The sequence below is a fragment of the Triplophysa dalaica genome, chromosome 15 (genome assembly GCF_015846415.1).
Source record: "Triplophysa dalaica isolate WHDGS20190420 chromosome 15, ASM1584641v1, whole genome shotgun sequence".
In the NCBI taxonomy this organism is placed as follows: Eukaryota; Metazoa; Chordata; class Actinopteri; order Cypriniformes; family Nemacheilidae; genus Triplophysa; species Triplophysa dalaica.
The window spans coordinates 21,189,434-21,208,867 of NC_079556.1; the positions used below are offsets into that span (position 1 = coordinate 21,189,434).

Here is a 19,434-nt window from a genome sequence, read left to right on the forward strand (position 1 = left end):
AAGCTTTCAAGTTCTGTTGTCAAACAAACATTTCTGATTATATTTCCATATTTATAAATGTTTCAAATCATGTTTTCTGATTTTACTTCCATATTTTTTCTTTATTTAATGTTGAAAGTCGGCTGAACTTTTGCAAAAGCAGTGAAAGGTCTTTTTGTAGATTAGTCATCAATAATCTATCAAAAGCATTGACATTAATAAAACAAACACTGTACAACTACAATAAATGACATAAACATCTTACAGAGCATAGACGGGTCATGTGTCATGTGAAGAGTTGGGTAAGTTACTTATAAAAATAAATTATTACAAGTTACTAATTACATATTCAATAGTGTCATTTCTGTACAAATAACTGCTCCAAAAAGCATTTAACTACATATTACTAATTACTTTCTATTATATTCACCTTCGAGTTGGTCGAAATGTGTATACATTTATTTGTTCTGATGAACAAAGAGGGATTATTTGGAAGAATGCCCATAACCAGACAGATTTTGCCCCCATTGACAAAAAACAATGGTAGTCAAAAGTGCCCCAGAACAGTTTGCTGTCCTACATTCTTCAAAATGTCATTTTTTGTGTTAAACAAGTAATTTTTGCCTATATTGTAGTCAAAGGGGGTGAAATCTGTCTGGTTTTAAGTTATAAGGTCACAGTGATGCTGTATCAGTACATGTGGTATATTCACCACCGGTGTGAGAGTTGTTCGTGTTCAGTCACAGGCCGCTGATGTTTGGTTGCGTGGAGTCGCAGTCTTTCACACCGTCATTCTCACGCATGTACATGAGAAACAGCGTTACCGATGCGAATGTGGTGGCGTTGACGGGAAAAGCTCTTAAGAGAGTGGAGGTCAAGCCTCGTGTGAGAAACCTCCAGCCTTCCCTCCTCCAGCTCTGTCGGACACAGTCCAGGATCCCGCTGTATTTGTTCGTCCCTTCCGCGCCATCTGCCTGGAGGCGGGACTTAATCACATCCACTGGATAGGTGGAGATCCAGGACGTGATTCCAGACAGACCCCCGGCCATGAGCAGCTTGGGGATGATGTAGCTGTCGTCGGGTTCACAGCCCAGCGATCGTGTGAGAGTGTCGTAGGTGAGGAAATAAATCCCAAAGCCCGGGGTCTCACGGACGATTGTAGTGACCATCCCTCTGTTCATCCCACGAATCCCCTCTCTCCTGTAGATGTGCATCAAGCAGTCCAGAGAGTTTCTGTGCAGCTTCTTGGAGCTCTGGTTCTTCTGGCCCGTGCCCTGAATTTGCATGCGAGTCTTTGCCAGTTCCATGGGGCAACAGATGACGCATTGAATGGCGCCGGCGGCAGCGCCTGACAGGAAGTGATTGAGCGGCGTGTCCGTCCCCAGCATCCGCATGCTGTTACCATGAACGCCAAACACGATGGCATTGATGAACGCCAGGCCCATCATCGGTGAGCCGATACCGTTATAGAGGCCAAACATCTGCAGTCAAAGAGGAGAAATAAAACACAATGAACAGACTTTATATGGCCTGAGGGTGAAGATTGGACACGGATCTATTCCACGTGTAGCCGCACACACACACACACACACTGTAACCTGTGGATAAATATAGATGATCTGTGGGCTTTATTTAGCTCTGCATGCTTGTTTTTAATGGTTCTCTAGTAGCCTATGCATATGGTATAGACTGTCCGGACTCAAGTAACTTCTAGAGTTCATGTTGCTCTCCTCAGACCTGTTCAGTTTCTTCATACATGTTCTCAGTGTGCACAATTGTCTCGTTTCCCTCGAAAGTTACTTGTCCCAAAAATGAAAAGTTTGTCATCATTTATTCCCCTTCGAGTTTTTCCAAATGTGTATAAATGTCTTTGTTCTGATGAATACAGAGAAAGATATTTCGAAGAATGTGCATAACCAGACAGATCTCAACCCCCATTGACTCTCATTGTAGGAAAAGTTACTTGATCCTTTTTTTTCTGTTGAACACAAAATAAGTTATTTTGAAGAATGTAGGACAGCAATCAGTTCTGGGGCACTTCTGACTACCTTTGTATCTTTTCGAACTATGGGAGTCAATGGGGGGCAAAATCTGTCTGGTTGTACACGTTCTTCAAAATGTATTTCTCTTGTGTTCACCAGACCAAAGACATTTATTCGGATTTGGACCAACTCAAAGGTGAGTAAATTATGACAGAATTTTCATTTTTTTGGACGAAGTAGCCCTTTAACATATGTCAAGAAAGTTAAATGGTTAAAAGAGTTGAAGATAAAGTTCACACAAAAATCTGTAATCATCCATTCCCCTCGTGTGGCTGTAAACCTGTGAATGTGAATTTGTTTCAATAGAACACAAAAGAAGATATTTTGAGAAATGTGTGTCTCAATGTGGTTTTCTGTTCGTACAATGGAAGTCGATGAGGTTGACTTGTCTGGCTGACTTGTCTGGTGTTTCCGTGTTTGTTAAATTTGCATGATGAAAGTTTGAATAATGCAAAGGTATGGAAACGTTTTCATGCTCACCGATTCTTGCCGAACAATGGTCTGGAAACAGTGATATGTTCCACGATATAAAGGTTTATCCACATTTTGAACTTGAAGTCTCACCTGGGAAATGAACGTTTTGTAATTACACAATAGATCGCAAAAAGCATAAATTGATGTTGAAGTGACATTTACTGTGAAATCACCTCTTCACAGAGAGAAATTATGAGATTACACTCATTCAGTTGAAGGCCTTCAAGATCTCGCAGATGAATTTGAGCTTCTTGAAAGTTTTTAGTTTTTTGACAGTGATAAATGTGGTGTATTTGACACAAATCTGATGTCACACAGCATCATAACTACACACACATGCTGTACATACAGCCCCGACAGTCTGATCAGGACCTTCGCGGAGGGGCTTGTATCACACTGAAGTGGATTTTTTCGCGATAGCCGGTGTTGTTCCGAATTTCGACTGAGATTTTGACTCTACTTCTGATTGGTTCATTCACTCCGGATGCTGCTTTGTGATTGGTCCCTAACACTAAAGCCCGCCCTCACGCCTAATCCAAACCCTAACCTTCGTTGGGGAAAACAGGGGAGTCATAATCTTACGGGGAGACAGATTTTGATACGACACCGGATGCTTGTTTATTATCCAGCTTATTACTCGGCTACTTGCAACATGAGAAAAAAACTGGACAGGAAAAGTGAATTTAGAATATTTTATTAGCTCGTCCTGTTTATCAAATGTAGAACTTGCGAGAAAAAGCCGCTTACTTTTGAAGAAACAGCGTTCAAATGTCAAGAACAGGCAATTTGGTTTAATAATTTGTAAATATAATGTCACATATGTTATTAAAAGATATCTTTACATTTAATTTGTCAAAAAAAACCTGTCAAAATGATTTGCTGTGTCCAATTACCGTGTGTTAAGTTTTGTGAGGTCGTTATCTGGGAATAACGAACCTGCAAATGTCACGACTGGCCAATCAGAATCAAGCATTCCAATGAGCCGTTTAATAATACATAATAACCCACCTCTGAATATTTACTGTTCACACATTATATCCTTCTAAACATCCTCTGCGTTTGAATGCAGGATTCTAATCTGTCATATGGTTTAATAAGTGTGCAGTCTAGTAAAATGCAGCTTTATAGAACAAGTTTGACTGTTTAATATGAAGATTCATTTCTCCAGCATGAATGACAGAAGATCACATCAGACTGATCGCACCTTCACTGTATCAAAGGGATGTCCAACCAGCACACCTGCAGCTCCTGTCACACGTGAAGACAAGAGGAACATTTTCAGTTTCTCTGTTCATTGGATTACAACCTCGCCTCTGATCTGATAGAATCATTTTTGAGCTACATGATGCAACAGTGTTTGAGCAGTGAGATATGAGCGTGTTTGAGGATCTTCAGTCCTTGACCCGTGTGAATGAGAAACCGAACAGCAGTGAAACATCTGCGTCAAGCAATGACATCCATGTGCATGCGCGTGTCAGCGCTCAAATATTCATCATCACATACTGCATAGCCACAGTCACATCTCTTCTGCTTCCACACACTCACACCTGCAGCATATCTAACAGTTACACTAAGCCACTGAATAACTATTGCAATAAAAATCATTAAACGTTGTAAATATGAACATACAGGTGAAATGTCACATGATGAAATGTCAAGTCACATAACAACAGTCAAGATGAATAAATCAAATTTAAAATCACTTATGACCAGAATGCTTTGATTCTTTAATGTGAACAGATTGAAGTGAATAATCTAATTTAGTTTCATTCCTCAAATGTGACTCTTCTGTGTTTATTTATAATGTTTGTTTCCAAGCAGTTAAACAGACGGTTTGATGTATGATCTCACATTTAAATAACATTTAAGTAAATACCTCCAAAACAACCAGCAGCAAAGTCCAGAGCCATACTCCTGAACCAAGAGTTGAAGTGAAAAGCTCAGCACGTGTGGGGCGGCGTGCGCGCGCTTTCAGTGTAGTTTTCAGTATGTGAGTGTGTTTCGTGTGTGTGTGTGTGTGTGTGCACGTTACTGTCAGTTTTTAGTGAATGAAGGTGATGAAAGTCTATATGTGTCCAATAGAAGCTCATGAATACAGAAACACCCCATAATGATCCGACTGCTCCTGTGAACGTCATTTCATTCACGAACTTATCAGACTACATTCACATAGTATTTACATTTAGCAGATACTTTTATAAAGCGACTTACAGAGAATAGTATTTTGTCAAGGATGTTTGGAACCAAGTCTTGAGGACCCTGTATATGTTTTAGTGCATGTATGTGATTGACACTTAATGAAAGAAACGCATTTCTGCGCTACACATGCGTATGGCAAGCCGAATTAGCGTTAATCATTCTCATTGAGCGTTCCTCTCAAACGCGACTTGCGCGAATAGCTCGCGCTATTCGCGCGTAGTTGAAAAGCTTGGCGTTTTGAGTTTAGTTGCTTCATTCGCACATGAAATTCAATTCACAACAGACGCGAATTCGCGTCATGAGAGAGGCTTCTGCCAGGCGGCTCCAGTCTCGTATATATGTAGCTCAAATTGAGTAAAGAGCGTTTTTACAATTTATCAGATTGTCCGACCTCCTCACTCACTTTCTTCCAAGCAAAATCCTTTTTATTCCCGTTTCGATAAAAGTAAGATGTACCGTACAGCTCCAGGTATCCACATACAGTAACGATGATTTTGTCCTCTACTGTTGTTTCGGATATCTGCCTCTGCTAGCTACGTCTTAATCACGTCATTTCTAGAGAAATTTCCTGATTCGTTAACGCGGCGCAAATTTTTACCAAAATTCAGAGTTTCAATTCGTGCGAATCACGCGTTACGCGCGTCAAATGCCCGAAACACTCATCTCGCGCTGCATCATTCGCGCCGCCTCATTCGCGCGAATCGCACCACATGATGTGTAATCGCGTCTTTGCATCGACTTAACATGTAAATCACTTGTGCTTAACGCTTCATTTGCGTTTGGTGGGAACACACAGTCAGGATATGCGTTTTTGACATATATCTACAATTACATTTTTACTAGTAAAATTATAATTATTGACATCAAGATCATAATTTCTACTGGTAACAATTGCTGTTTTTGATATCAATAATAACATTTTCACTAGTAAAAATGTAATTGTTGATATCAAAAATGCATATCCTGAGAACGATTAAATCTATTTCGGCTTGCCATATTTGCGCGCGCGCTCTCTCGCTCTCTGCTGTCTCTATAGTCACGTGCGGTGTGTGTGGTCGTCGCGATCAGCTGATCGGATCTGATCGTGATGCATCTGGCGGATTTTATCGCCGGTTCTGTCGGAGGTAATGATTGGGATCGGCGGGTTATTTTTGCCGTCTGATCTCCCGAAGCCTCCTTCCGATCTCACTGTCTGATCAAGGTCATTACACGTGGGACAATATGGAGAATGCGCGCGACGACGACTGTCCATTTTTCATTGTTTCTTGTCTGTCTGACTATCCGACTGAGCAGCATCGACGATAAAGCTGCGATTCATTCATTCATAAATACATTATAAATCATATTTCATGTCTTTATTACTTTTATAAATGTGATTGTATTGATGAGGATTTAAAATCTTTTGTTTAGGAGCTTTTGGTGTGGCAGTCGGCTATCCGTTAGACACAGTGAAGGTAATAAAATGCCTAATATAATGTTAATAATAAGCATCGTCGTCATAAGAGCCGTGTATTAATGTAACGGGTGTTGCAGGTGAGAATCCAGACACAGAGACATTATTCCAGTGTATGGGATTGTGTGAGAAGACTCTTCAGAAATGAAGGAGTGAGTGTTTAAACGTCATTCATCTCTTATACAAACTACTTATAATGTCAACTAACCCACTGCTGTGTGTGTAGATGTCGGGTTTCTACAGGGGGATGTCGATGCCTGTCACTACAGTGTCCATCAGCTCTTCTCTGGTGTTCGGCACTTACAGGAACGTCCTGCATCATTTACATGCGCTGCGCGACAGACGCGCCGGTGACGCGCATCACAAGGCGGATATATTTCTGTCCGGGTTCGCCGGTGGAGTCGCTCAGGTACTTTTCTTTATGTGCATAACTTTACATAAACAACACTTAGCACGTCAGACAGGTTCCACCCGCGTTAACTGTTTATTTGTGGTCAGGTGTCGGTGATGTCCCCTGCGGACATTGTGAAAGTTCGTCTTCAGTGTCAGACCGAAGTACTTCAGAACTTGACACCGGACTCAAAGCTGAAATATCGCGGTCCGCTTCACTGCTTGTTAAGTATCGCGCGTCACGAGGGTGTTCGTGGACTCTACAGAGGTTCCGGGGCTTTAGCTCTGAGAGACGGACCTTCGTTCGCCACTTACTTTCTCACCTACAACTCCATCTGTGACCTGCTGTCTGCACACGACAAACAAACAGGTATACTGATGCTTAAATGCACACATGTGTTGAACTTACTGACGGAAATCACAGCAGTTCTCAAGGTCTGTTTCAAACTCACTCTGACATGGCAATGGCAGGTGTCCTGATATTTATGACAGACAGTCACTGGATTTGTTTCTTTCGTAGTCGAAGGTGAAATACAAATACGAATGTTTTCCAGAAATGCATGAAAATGAATTGGCTTTAACCAGCAGGTGTGTTGTGTGGTTTCAGAATGGACTGTGATTCTGTTTGCTGGTGGAGTGTCAGGTATGTGCGGGTGGGCCGTGGGAACACCGATGGACGTGATTAAAGCCCGTCTGCAGGTGGACGGTATGAACAGACAGCGGTACAGAGGATTCATTCACTGTATAACAGACAGCGTGAAGACAGAAGGTCCAGCGGTTCTGTTTAAAGGTCTGTCGGTCAACTGCATACGGGCTTTCCCGGTCAACATGACCGTGTTTGCAACATACGAACTGGTGGTCCGAGTTGTGCGGGGAGCGTCGTAGATTGAAAATCATTATCAGGAAATAAAAAGTTATTTATCGTTAAAGACAGATATTGCACAACGCAAAACATTCTTTTACAAAAAACCCGGTGGCCTTAAGAGCAGAAAGTCTATTGGAAACACGTTTCTATATCTAAAAATAGTAAATAGTACAAATACATTTATCATTTGTATGATATATTTTATGGGAGAAGAATGAGTGTTGCTGTGTACCTCCAGATGAGTTTATCACAAACAGAGAGTTCTCGTGTCTAGACGTGTATATATATTATATTTTGGAAGTATTTCTGTTTGTTTGATTCACTGCTGTGATGTCACATTATGAAAAAGACGCTCTCATCTTTCAGTGTGAAACAAATGTAATAACTATATCGTGTGTTGAAATGACTCAAGACTGTTAAGTAAAACTTGTTTATATCATATCCGAGGTGAACACTCATTATGTGGCAGATGTTTATTTATTTGTATGTCATTTCATTCAATCGCCGCAGATTCATGCATCTTTGAATCAGACTGAATCTGTCTTTGTATCTGTACATTTGAGTTTTGAAATAAACCAGCGGTTCAGTAATAATGACAATAAACATGTTCTTTATAACATTGACGCTTGTGTCTTGTATAGAGAGAATTATACATCACATGTTAGTTCTCTTGACAATAATCTGAATTTATTCCTTCGTTCTGGACGTCTGATGGATTCTGTGTCGTTCCGTCGGGTTTGATTCGAGAAGTTCAGACCGGCTGTGATGGATCAGCAGTTAAAGTCTAACTTGCGCGGGGTCATAAACTGTTTGACGATGTCATCCGTCACATGTTTGCGTTTCTCCTGATGTGCTGCGATCATGGGCTGAAGGGTCTCGATGAGAAGTTTCTTCAGTTCGCCAGTGAGCAGATCTCCGCTACTGTAATCCTGAACAACAACATTTCATCACGTCAGCAGACGAAGAAAATCTTTCAAACCCCACAGCAGTAAGTGTGTGGATCTCTCACCTGTCTGATTTTCTCCAGCTGCTCATCGTCTTCCAGGAAAAATGTCAGATACATAAAAGAAACGTCCACATCTGGATTTCCACCAAACTTCCGGTGATCCTCTACAGTGTCTTTACCGCCAGAGAAAGCGTGTTTGTTGATCTGAAACGACACACGAAGAAATTAGTGTGTGAACATTATATTCAAGGTGTTCCCTCACAGCGACGGCAGAACAAACCTTATTCTTGATCTGTTTTGGCGAGTCGGTGAGGAATATGGTGGTGTTTGGGTCGCTGGCGCTCATCTTGGTTTGAGCCCCTTGAAGCGCCGGAAAAAAGGTGGAGTGAAGTAACGCAGGTTTGAGGAAACCGATCCGCGGGGCCACGTCCCGGGTCATACGGAAATACGGGTCCTGAGGAAGAGCCGATCAGAAACAAGATCTCCAGAAAGCTGTGCGAAGGAAAGATCCCTCTGGTCTTTAACATTGTGTGTGAAAGGTCTGATCTCACCTGATCGATTGCACATGGAATCAGGCACTGAACGTCTGTCCTGCCGCTGAAGATCTGAGGGAATGAGCTGCTGAATGACGGAGCCGCTTGAATGGCAGGAAAACTGATTTTCCCTGAAAAAACAACAACCGTTCAACTGAGATCCTCGAAAACATCAGACCGCTTCAATTCCCTATCTCTACTTACCGATACAATCACTGTCTGTGAAGCCAAAGATTCCTTTAACCTGATTAAATGTGACGTGTTTCTGGACCTTCACCACGTTCCTGTAAAACGAAGGACTCGACCTGTCGGAAGAGAGAATCGTCACAATCTTACACGTTTAAATCAAAGCACTATTTTTCATTCACCGTTCATCTGGTGATTCATCTGCACGGAGGCTTAACACGAACATAGCATCAGCTGTGAGCTAAACATACTGCTCTTTTACCCCATGTAGTCCAGATCAGAGAAGATGAAGGTCTTGTTGACATCAAAACCACAGGCGATGATGTCTTTAGCGTTCTCCACGGCGTATCGATAACAGTCCTCCTGTGAAAGATCCTTCCACAGATATTTCTCATCGTCCGTCAACTGAATGACCAGAGGAACGTCAAACACGTCCTGCAGCCATCTGAAACGCACAATCATCACACAAATCACAGCTGGATCCTGCGAACACGTGGAAACACAGCTTCTTGTTTGGACGATGATGAAGGCTCTCACTTGGTGAAGATGAAGGGGATCAGATGGCCCACATGCATGGCTTCTGAAGACGGTCCTCGTCCCGTGTAAAGATAGAAAGATTTCTGATTCTCGTACGCGTCCAGGATCTGATGCATATCCCTGCGGTACAATAAAAACAAAACGAGAGATGACACTGATGTGCCGTGAATGACTAAGATTTATCCTTTTGTGCTGGAGAACAGACCTGTGAGAGAAGAAGATTCCTCTACGGAGAAAATGATGCGTCACTTTTCCAGTGATCCGAGTGATTCTGTCCACCAGCTCCTCATCGATTTTACTGCTTCCAAACCGAACTAACGACAACATTATCTCATCAATCCAACAAAATATGTCAATACAGCTTCACACACATCATAACCTACCAATGAGTTTTTCATAGTCCACTCCTTTGGCGCTGGTCGTAGAGACGTTCCACGGGTTGACCTGATCGTCTCCATCCACAGCTTCTTCGTGATCATTGGAGATGGCACAGTCCATCGGCGGACATCCGGCTTTATAGTCCTGACTGGTGACACGCTTAAAATCCACTTTCATCTTTAATAACAACTGCACAGCAGCATCGATGTCAACCTGCAGGAGTCAAGAATCACATGAAGACTGACAAACACAAGCTGTTTTTCATTTTTTTATGTTCTGCATGATTTTCAATTATACGCAGTGCAAACGAGACTTCAGTGCTTCATAAAACCAACACAGTATGAAAAATAATAATACAATTATGAACAACATTCAGTGCTTATACTAGCTACTACAAGACACATGACACATTCAAACAAACACACAGCAGGTAAGATGATAAGAATGCGAATAGAGTTCTGTATACAGACAGACATGTCAAACCTTTGGTGCTTTCTGAGCTTTAAGAGATCGGACTGTTTCTCCCTGAGCTGTCAACTGATCATACAAATCTATCGGACTCATGTCAGACATCTTCACCTAGAAAAGAGAATAATAATAATAGCAATGATGCTGTCAGGTTTTTTCATATTTATTCATTCATTCAGATAAGATGAAAACAGCTGTGACACGCGCCATATATATGCTCGAGTAAAGCATTTTAACTCTTAAAACTGATCTGTAATCAGTCTCATGATCTGATATGTTCAACAATAATATTCACCATGTTAATAACCATAATGATGAGCACACACTCACTATTTAATGATGTGTTTCAATCTTCATTCAGCTTACATCAGATTCAGTGCGGCTCTGTGTTTCACTCAAACGTGTCCGACTGAAACACTGACACGACACACACAACACTTTCCTTCCTGTGGATTTACAAATATATTTTTAATCAGTTTTAGTTGTACTTTTTTCCCCTCAACGTTTTTTTTCTTGTAAATTCTTAATCAATCCAAGGTGTCACACAAGGTGTGTTATGAAAAGTTTAGGTTATATATATATATATTCATGAAGAGTTTGAGTTCCAAAATGAGATAACTCCGTTTTTATTTTTTTTCTAAATGAATTTATTGTGTTTTATTGTGTTAGTAAACTGTATTTCTTTTAGTTATTGTGGATTAAATCAAAACAAATCAACTGCAGTTTGATTGATATTCATTGGAATTCACAATAAAATACATGTTTTTTAACTATTTTAAACTATTATGTAAAAAATGACGAGACTCTTATTTTGTACGGATGTTTGTAAGATTCGCCTTTCCGGGACGTTCCGCGTAATATTTCAAATGAAATTCGTCTGCGTGTTCGAATATTCTCACATTAAACTCTATTTACTTATATAAACGCATTTGCGTAAATAAGCTATACAACAGTAACACAGCCACGTTTATAGTCATATGTTTATTTAATAAAATAAATTTGGCGTTTCGGTGTCCTTTTATAACGATCTATTGACATGTAAACGTTATTCTTTTAAACTAGATCACATTTATTCGCCATTTGTAGTTTAATAACAGACGTTCGTATGGCATTTTATGCTTTTTCTTTTATTGTAAAAACAGGGCGGTTGAATTTAAGTGAGAAATAAGACACCAGTGACAGAATATAAGTTTGTGTTTGTGCGACTGTTCGTGTCACAGTAGTGTGGATCTGATGTTTCTAATTATGTTTATTTATTAACATCTTTTATTCAGATTCAATGTTGTCATTAAGACATTATGAAGACACATCATCAGGAGTCCAGCAGGTGGCGAACTCATCCTTGAAAGCAAACTTTCACTGGACATCGAGTTGATCTTACAGACAGCGTTCATTTATTACAACAAAACAAGGGTTTAAATGGCTTCACTGGTGGATTATGAGGATTCAGACGGCGAGACAAGTGAAGATTGTAGAACTGAACCTCATGACACTGGGAATAATGACCAGCACACTGAAGATCAACTCTTCATCGTGAACCCATCATCATCACAGTCTGATGTCTCAGGAACACAAAACTCAAGATCTTATTCATCATCGTGTGTAAAGAGATCTCATCCAAACCCAACTGCGGTGAGACCGTATGTTTCTAAAAGACAGCGTGTGTCTACATCAGCTCTGGTTCAAACAGAAGCAGAACACACTGCTGGATCACATCTGCTGTCTGAGGTGTCAGAGACAATCCGTCCGTATCTGAACAGAAAACAGGTCGGATCACAGCTTCCCAAACGAGTTCAGTTTGAACTTCAAGCCCATCAGGGTCCAGTGAACACACTGCAGTGGTGTCCAGTGGATCATCACAGTCACCTGCTGCTCTCAGCATCCATGGACAAAACCTTCAAGGTACCACACCACCTGATGTTCATCAAATACACACACACACACGTGCGGTTGTTTTAGACTTTAGCCTTTTCAAGACTTTAGTCTGAGGATATATTACAGACTAACAAAAGAGAAACAAATACTGGAAAATAAATCACGACACATTCATGGTTGATAGGGTGTTACAAATGAAATTAGTAAAAAAAATGTTAACACACCTTAGCAACCACAGAGCAGAGTAACTATAGCGATGCCCTAGCAACAGGAGCTTGAGTTTATCACGGATTCATTTTAACAATCAGCACTGGATAGACAGAGGATCATGTGTGATATGTGTGTAAAGATACATGGTGCATTGCAAGTTTTTCTCTATGCCATGTATACTGATGTCAGTGGATTGTCAGAATCTGTAAATTATTCAATCGAAGTATATTAACTTTACTTATCTTATTATTTAAAATATAGTTAAACAATATACCAAAACAATTAGCATAATACCAAATCATGCTGAAAGAATATATTTGTTCAAATATGTTAACGTGCATGTGTGTTGTTAAACGCAAGTTGTTTATATTTATGGATTAAACTAAATCAGCAATCTCCCTTTGAGTAACGGTGGCAATGAACCAAAACTCCTCTATAGATGTAAATGTGTATAAGAGTGGAGGGAAAAAACTTTGAGGGACCAGACTCAAGCAGGAGAGTCAGTCCTCTGGCATATTAAATTATCACTGCTGCAACTACACAGAGAATAATTACTGTAAACTGTGAGATTCATCAGAAATAGTTCGCCGGGCTGCTTAGTGAAATAGGAAATAACTAGTGAGCATAGAAAAAAGAGATATGTAGGTCTGTCAAATATTATTCTGCTTCTGGAGCGTCACAGTAAATGTGTTAAATCACACAGACAGAAAGAGCTCAGGACATCACATCCACCCCACCAGACACACACAGTTGAATGAAATATTCACCAGTGTGATAAATGTGATCCTCAGTTAAACCCTGGTTACGAACTAAACACTGTTCAGACTCCCGTTGGAGTGTCTGATGATTGATTGATTTATGGTGTTGAATGATGATTCTCATTAAACTCCTGTGATTTAACTGGCAGTGTTTGATGAACATCACACCTGATGATTCTGTTTGATTTCACGGTTTAGTTGTGAAACCTCTGTTCACATCTCACGAGCGTCTCTGAGACGTCTCCTATCTGTATCTCTGGAGGATATGAGAGAGCTGCTGCTATCAGATTCTGTTTCAGGTGCGCGCTTATGTGTGTGTGAGTTTAATAATGAAACACCATACAGAGTGTGAGAGGAACTGCTGGTGATATGTTCCTCTGGTTATGTTCTGATCTGAGCCTGACCGGATTCAAGCTTTTTTAATGTGGACTCTTCATGTACTGTATTTGTGACTTAACCACAGTCCATTTATTCACATGACTAATTTTGAATATGGTTTTAACTTTATTATGATTATTATTGGATTGATTGAGGAGTGTTTTCACTGACATCATTGATTATTATTCGGATGTGTGAATGTAATGTCACACTTTCTGAACTGTTGAAATGACACTTGTACACACACACACACAGTAGAAATGTGTTTGTTTGTGTTTACAGTTATGGGATGGTGTTGACAGCGGCAGGTGCATGCACACATATTCCACACAGCTGGGCTCAATCCGTGACGCCTGCTGGCTGCCGTGCGGTCGGCGAATCCTGTCCGGCTCATTTGACGGCACCGTCGCTCTCACAGATGTAGAGACGGGTGAGTCTCCAACATTCATGTTTCTGAAAACAGAGCGTGTTTGTATTTCAAAACATAAGAGAATGCACAGATCTCATGTGTAAAAGCATCATCATCATGAGCGTTTATGATCGGATTCTCTCCATCAGATGAGCTCAGAATGTTTCTCTCTCTCTGCACATATTGACTTATTATTAGACTTTTAAAGAGCTGATGTAGAGATATGTTTGGTCAGGTGGCGTCTGGTTTGATATCAGCTGTTTCTTTGTTGGTACCGGCAGACAGAATGATGCTCATGCAGTCTGCTGGTGTTTCTTATCACACCTCTGCTCATTTCATATCAGTAATAATGTAGAGTCAAGATTTCTCATTCTCTCTACAGACATGAGCTTTAATTGATACAATCAGAACCAGAGATCACATCTGTTCCAGTCAATGGTCACATCATATGCATGATCATGCAGCAGTCCTGTTTAAAACATGCTTTAAAGAGAAACAGCAGATCAGATCAGATATGAATCAGATTTATGTTCAGCGAGTTTATTGTGAGTTCAACATCATCTGGAATGAGAATCCGTGATAAAACGCATGATGTGACTGAAGTGAATATGTGTCATCACGAGAAAATCGTTCTCATATAACCATAGAAACATCAGTTCTGATTTTAATTGATTGACAGGAAAGACTGTTGTAAAGATGGAGAATGAGTTTAAGGTGGGCTGTGTTACTCCTCGACCCTGTGACCCTGATGTGTTCCTCTGTGGCGGCTTCAGTTCAGAGGTCAAGGCCTGGGACGTGCGCTCCGGTAAGGTCAGTCTGATAATACTGGACCATGATTGGTCAAATGTTTGTATATGATACTGACTCTGGACTGTGATTGGTCAGATGTTTGTGTGTAAAGAAGTGACTTTAGATCTGTGATGATTTATTTTTATGACTGTATCTAAAGCAGTGTGTGTGTTCCCGTCAGGTTCTGCGGGTGTATAAGGCCGGTATCCAGCAGACGTTGGATATCTTGTTTCTGGGTGAAGGTAAAGAGTTTATCAGCAGTACAGACGCAGTGAGTCGAGATTCAGCAGAACTCACACTGGTCGCCTGGGACTTTGACACCACCGCTAAACTCTCTAATCAGATATTTCATGTATGAAAAACCCCTTCTTGAATTCTCTCACATTAATGCTCAATCTTATTTCAAAACTGTATGAAACGTTTGCATGGCTTGAAAGAGACGTGTGTGTGTGTTTGTATCAGGAGCGCTACACCTGTCCGTGTCTCACCTCTCATCCGCTGGAGAACAGCTTTGCGGCTCAGACAAATGGAAGTTACATCGCTCTGTTTTCAGCACAGCGGCCGTACAGAATGAATAAGAAACGTCGATATGAAGGACACAAGGTCAGTCCCTCGAGCATAAAATCAAATCACTGCGAATCCATATCTAATATGCAGGGCAGTGTTGGCTTGCTCACCGGGAGACTGCATTTATTTATTTTTATTAATTAGATTTTATTTATTAGAATGATCTTGCTTGTTCTATAAACACCATGCACTGTGCTGTGTTTTAGCTTTTCTGTTTTTCCTGTTTGCCCCTGTAAAGATGCTTTGGAACAATGCACATTGTGAAAAGCGCTACTTGAATTGAATAAAATAAACTTTAATTGAATATCAGCCGTATCACGTCTCGCCCGCAGCGAGCTTTTGAATTACTCTTGTGTGCAACACCACTTTCCGGAGTACTTCAAATGTATTTGATAACAACACAACACTATCTGAATAATGTGAATGTGTTTCGGTGTGTTTCTTTCAGAACTGATGAAGTCACTGTGTCGTTTGTGCCGTTGTTTGTTTGTAGGTGGAGGGTTTTGCAGTGCATTGTGGGTTCTCCGCAGACGGAAGCGTTCTCGTGTCTGGCAGTTCTACCGGATCAGTTCACTTCTATGACTCTCACAGCTCACGGATGCTGAAGACACTGCACGCACATGAACACGCATGCGTCTGCGCAGCTCTGCATCCACTGTTACCCGGCGTCATGGCCTCGTGTGATTGGGGAGGAGAAATTAAAATATGGAAATAAATGATTTGGTATCACAAATCATGTCCATTTATTGTTCCTTATTGTGGAATATCAGTTTTATTCACATCATTGTTTTGATTTTTGTAATTAATATAAGCAACGATCATTGTCATGAATGTGTCTGTCCTTGTTTTGTAGTCATTTTCTGTGTATTACGATGTTGAATTTTTCAAATAACGAAGATGTCAATATATTTATTCAGTAAAGAAATATAATGAAAATTCAACTTTATTATATAATGCACGTCATTAATAACTTTGACTTGTTGACAGAAAACAAAGTACAGAGGCATTTAAACTCGTAATAAAGGAATAACTGTAATGAACACTTATGTTCATCGCTAAGAGCATCATGAAGGTCGATGGTTTGGAGATGTTAGTTTAGCAGCGTGCCGTACAGCTGTGCTTTTGTGAGACTGTCTTTTCTGCTCAGTCCTGTGTTGACATATTCTGCCGTTTTATTCTGAAGATCCTTCTTGTAGCGCTCGACATCGGGAGCTTCCAGAGTTTGGTTTAGAGCTTCGACAGAAGTTTCATTGATGTAATCTTTCTTGACATTTCTGTCTTGTGTCTGCTGCCGGTGTTCGGAGTTTCGTGACCGCTGGAATCTGCTGCGAATGACATCTGGAGCGGTTCCAGAGAAACTTGGACTCATGACGTGCACGTCTCTCTCCGGGATGCTGCTGATACTGTAGGAGGGTTTGATGTAGGTGGAAGTCGTCGGTGAGAAATGTGGCTCTGAACAGCTGAAGGATGAAACTGGTCCAGAGCTGTGAAGTGAGGAAGTTTTCACGTCCTCCATGCTGGTCTGCCTCCAGCGCTCGCTCGGGTCATCCTCCGGGAGACGGTACTGCTCTCTATAGCAGGATGCCGGGAATCCATGCTGGAAACTGTTTGACTTTGGAAAACCTGAACCGTCCTTTTCATACCCGAAAGAGTTTTGACCTTCCCGCCAGAGCTGCTGAGAGGATGTTGGGTGAGACTTCTCCTCTGAAGTGGTACTGAAGCTGGAATAAGAGCCGGTGACCGGCAGAGACCCGAGCTTGAAGCCACAGAACGGAGAGAAGTTGAGATGGAAAGTGTCGTCCTCTGTGTTGTCAAGGTCAACGCTCTGTCGGCGTTCAGGCCATTGTTCTTCACGGCAGTACAGAGCCGTGTCACTGCGGTACAGATCACATGTTTTACGCTGCTGAAGTTTGTCTGCGTGTGGGCTGGATGAGCGGGTGACCGGCTCTGGATTTTCCTGGACTTTGTCGATGAAGGTGGTGGGAACAGATTCTGAGTGATACTTGTTTATCCCACCAACACGTTTCTCCATGTGAGAACTCACACAACCCTGTAAACCAGCGGGAAGCTGTGAAACAACATTAGACGCACAAACACGTGAAAGAGAAAAATACTGAGTTTGTGAGAGAACTGAGGAAAAACTGTGTTTTATCTGACATGTACGAATGATTTTTAAATTGAATCTGATGTGAATGTGAGACAAACGTGTTAGTGTGTGACTCAACTTCATCTTTCTGATGTAAAACACATGAAGATGTATTGCAGTCACTGCTATTAAATAACTCTTATAGTCCTACTACAGTTTGTTTGAATACTCCATTCTGATGTGTTTGTTAAAACCGTTTAACGCACGAGTATTTCCAGTCAGTTTGATCAACATTTGAAGATAACTGCCGAAACGATAGGTAATAAAAAAAAAGTATAAGCTTTATAAACACAACAGCTTGCCTAGCTCTTTTCAGCGATGCGCTTTCATGACTTCACGTAATGCATAATTACGTTGAAATTTTGCACGTTCAACTTGTAAACACTGACTCTGTAATTCTGCTACGTCTAGTGTGACCTTTCAACGTATTTATGGATCACGTGAAGTCATGAACACGCATCGCAGATCAGACCAAGGCGAGCATTTGTGTTTATAAAACATATACTTTTTTTGTTGTTGAAAATGACAGATCGTTTCGCTAGTAAAGACCATTATTCATCGTCTGGTATCCTTTAAAGTCCTTTGAAGCTGCACTGAAACTGTCATTTTGACCTTCAACCATTTGGAGTCCATTGAAGTGCACTATATGGAGAAAAATCCAGGAATTATTTCATTAAAAAGAAAAATCTTTTTGATTAAAGAAACAGACACATAAACATCTTGGATGACGTGGGGGGGGGGGGGGGTGAGTAAATCATCATGAACATTTATTTTGAAAGTGAACTACTCCTTTAACTTGGCAAACAACCATCTGCTTTGTGTCGAGTGGTTCTTGGCCTCCGCGTCGTGCATTAAAATCCTTAAATGCACATCTAGCTGTGGATTATACCCTACTTTTAATGTGGCGTCTAATGCGGAGTTTCTTTTTCCTGGTGAACCCATTTGACTTCCATTGTATGAACACAAAACCCCTTAGACATTTCTCTAAATATCTTTGTGTTAAACTGAAGAATGACTCGCATACAGATTTACAACCATGTGAGAAAGAATAAAGATGACTGAATTTTGTTATATTTGGGTAAACTATCATTTGAATTGAAAATGATAAGTGTGTTGTGTAATATCACTGGCTTCAGTTTAAACAGCTGTATGTTATAACTATAATAGAAAAACAGGAGGATTTATAACATCAAATTGATGAAACGCATTAATACGATAGTGACTGTAACAGTCCAGCAGAAGAGAAATGAAAGCAGCTGCTGCCGGAGGGAAACGTGAGCAGATGCTGCAGGTATTTTTAGCATCAGATCCCTTTTAAAAGAGACTGTGTGCCTGTGTGTGTGTGTGTGTACGTGCGTATGTGTTTCTTGTGATTAATGAATGTTCAGATCAATGAATCAATCCTGCGTCATTCACCAATGAGAGCGTGTGTTTATGACAACCAATCACAGACAGATGTTTGATGAGATAATAGAAGAAGCCTTGCAGAGAGAAGGAGTGAATGCTACAACGTTTTGTGGATGTATGAGGATCAATACATCGAAAGCCAAAGTGAATGTGTGTGTTCGCGCGTGTGTGATTGACCTCCGGTGGTTTGTTAGGAGACTTTCCACACTGCAGCAGTTGAGCGGCCAGTTTACAATCTCTTCTGTACAAAACCTGAGGAGACACACAAACGCATCACATAATGTCAGTTGTATTTCTATACTGCACTTTAAGTGTGAACACAGTTTCTGTTATCATGTCCTGTGCTGTGTTTAACTGAGAATACTGTCCCAGATAGCAAGCATATTCAGGCCACATGTGAAAATCATCCGTCACATCTGGCCTAAATACTGAACATATGTGGGCC

At 40.9% G+C, this 19,434-nt stretch overlaps 4 protein-coding genes across 5 annotated transcripts; 2 read left to right on the plus strand and 2 right to left on the minus strand.

The window, feature by feature from the left end:
* Positions 1 to 98: 98 nt before the first annotated feature.
* Positions 99 to 4,464, minus strand: LOC130436642 (mitochondrial basic amino acids transporter). Its single transcript, XM_056767488.1, has 4 exons — positions 4,372 to 4,464; positions 3,700 to 3,743; positions 2,502 to 2,585; positions 99 to 1,460 (listed from the first exon to the last, which is right to left on the minus strand). Exons 1-4 carry the CDS (start codon positions 4,403 to 4,405, stop codon positions 720 to 722), a joined length of 903 nt encoding a protein of 300 aa, XP_056623466.1. The 5' UTR covers positions 4,406 to 4,464; the 3' UTR covers positions 99 to 719.
* Positions 4,465 to 5,723: 1,259 nt separating this feature from the next.
* Positions 5,724 to 8,019, plus strand: slc25a47b (solute carrier family 25 member 47b). 2 transcript variants are annotated; one of them, XM_056767761.1, is made up of 6 exons: positions 5,724 to 5,818; positions 6,105 to 6,148; positions 6,228 to 6,299; positions 6,374 to 6,556; positions 6,646 to 6,907; positions 7,145 to 8,019. In XM_056767761.1, exons 1-6 carry the CDS (start codon positions 5,782 to 5,784, stop codon positions 7,420 to 7,422), a joined length of 876 nt encoding a protein of 291 aa, XP_056623739.1. In that variant the 5' UTR covers positions 5,724 to 5,781; the 3' UTR covers positions 7,423 to 8,019. The 2 variants fall into 2 exon arrangements, with proteins under 2 accessions (XP_056623739.1, XP_056623740.1); XM_056767762.1 differs by having other exon boundaries at positions 5,736 to 5,895.
* On the minus strand, positions 7,861 to 10,893 carry LOC130436802 (tryptophan--tRNA ligase, cytoplasmic). The gene is made up of 11 exons (XM_056767758.1): positions 10,781 to 10,893; positions 10,466 to 10,561; positions 9,988 to 10,195; positions 9,810 to 9,918; positions 9,605 to 9,724; positions 9,330 to 9,512; positions 9,086 to 9,186; positions 8,900 to 9,012; positions 8,629 to 8,802; positions 8,412 to 8,552; positions 7,861 to 8,331 (listed from the first exon to the last, which is right to left on the minus strand). The coding sequence occupies exons 2-11, from the start codon at positions 10,553 to 10,555 to the stop codon at positions 8,173 to 8,175; spliced, it is 1,398 nt and encodes a 465-aa protein (XP_056623736.1). The 5' UTR covers positions 10,556 to 10,561; positions 10,781 to 10,893; the 3' UTR covers positions 7,861 to 8,172.
* Positions 10,894 to 11,289: 396 nt separating this feature from the next.
* Positions 11,290 to 16,263, plus strand: wdr25 (WD repeat domain 25). The gene is made up of 6 exons (XM_056767759.1): positions 11,290 to 12,352; positions 13,954 to 14,101; positions 14,760 to 14,890; positions 15,051 to 15,221; positions 15,332 to 15,472; positions 15,930 to 16,263. The coding sequence occupies exons 1-6, from the start codon at positions 11,870 to 11,872 to the stop codon at positions 16,149 to 16,151; spliced, it is 1,296 nt and encodes a 431-aa protein (XP_056623737.1). The 5' UTR covers positions 11,290 to 11,869; the 3' UTR covers positions 16,152 to 16,263.
* The last annotated feature ends 3,171 nt before the right edge of the window (positions 16,264 to 19,434 follow it).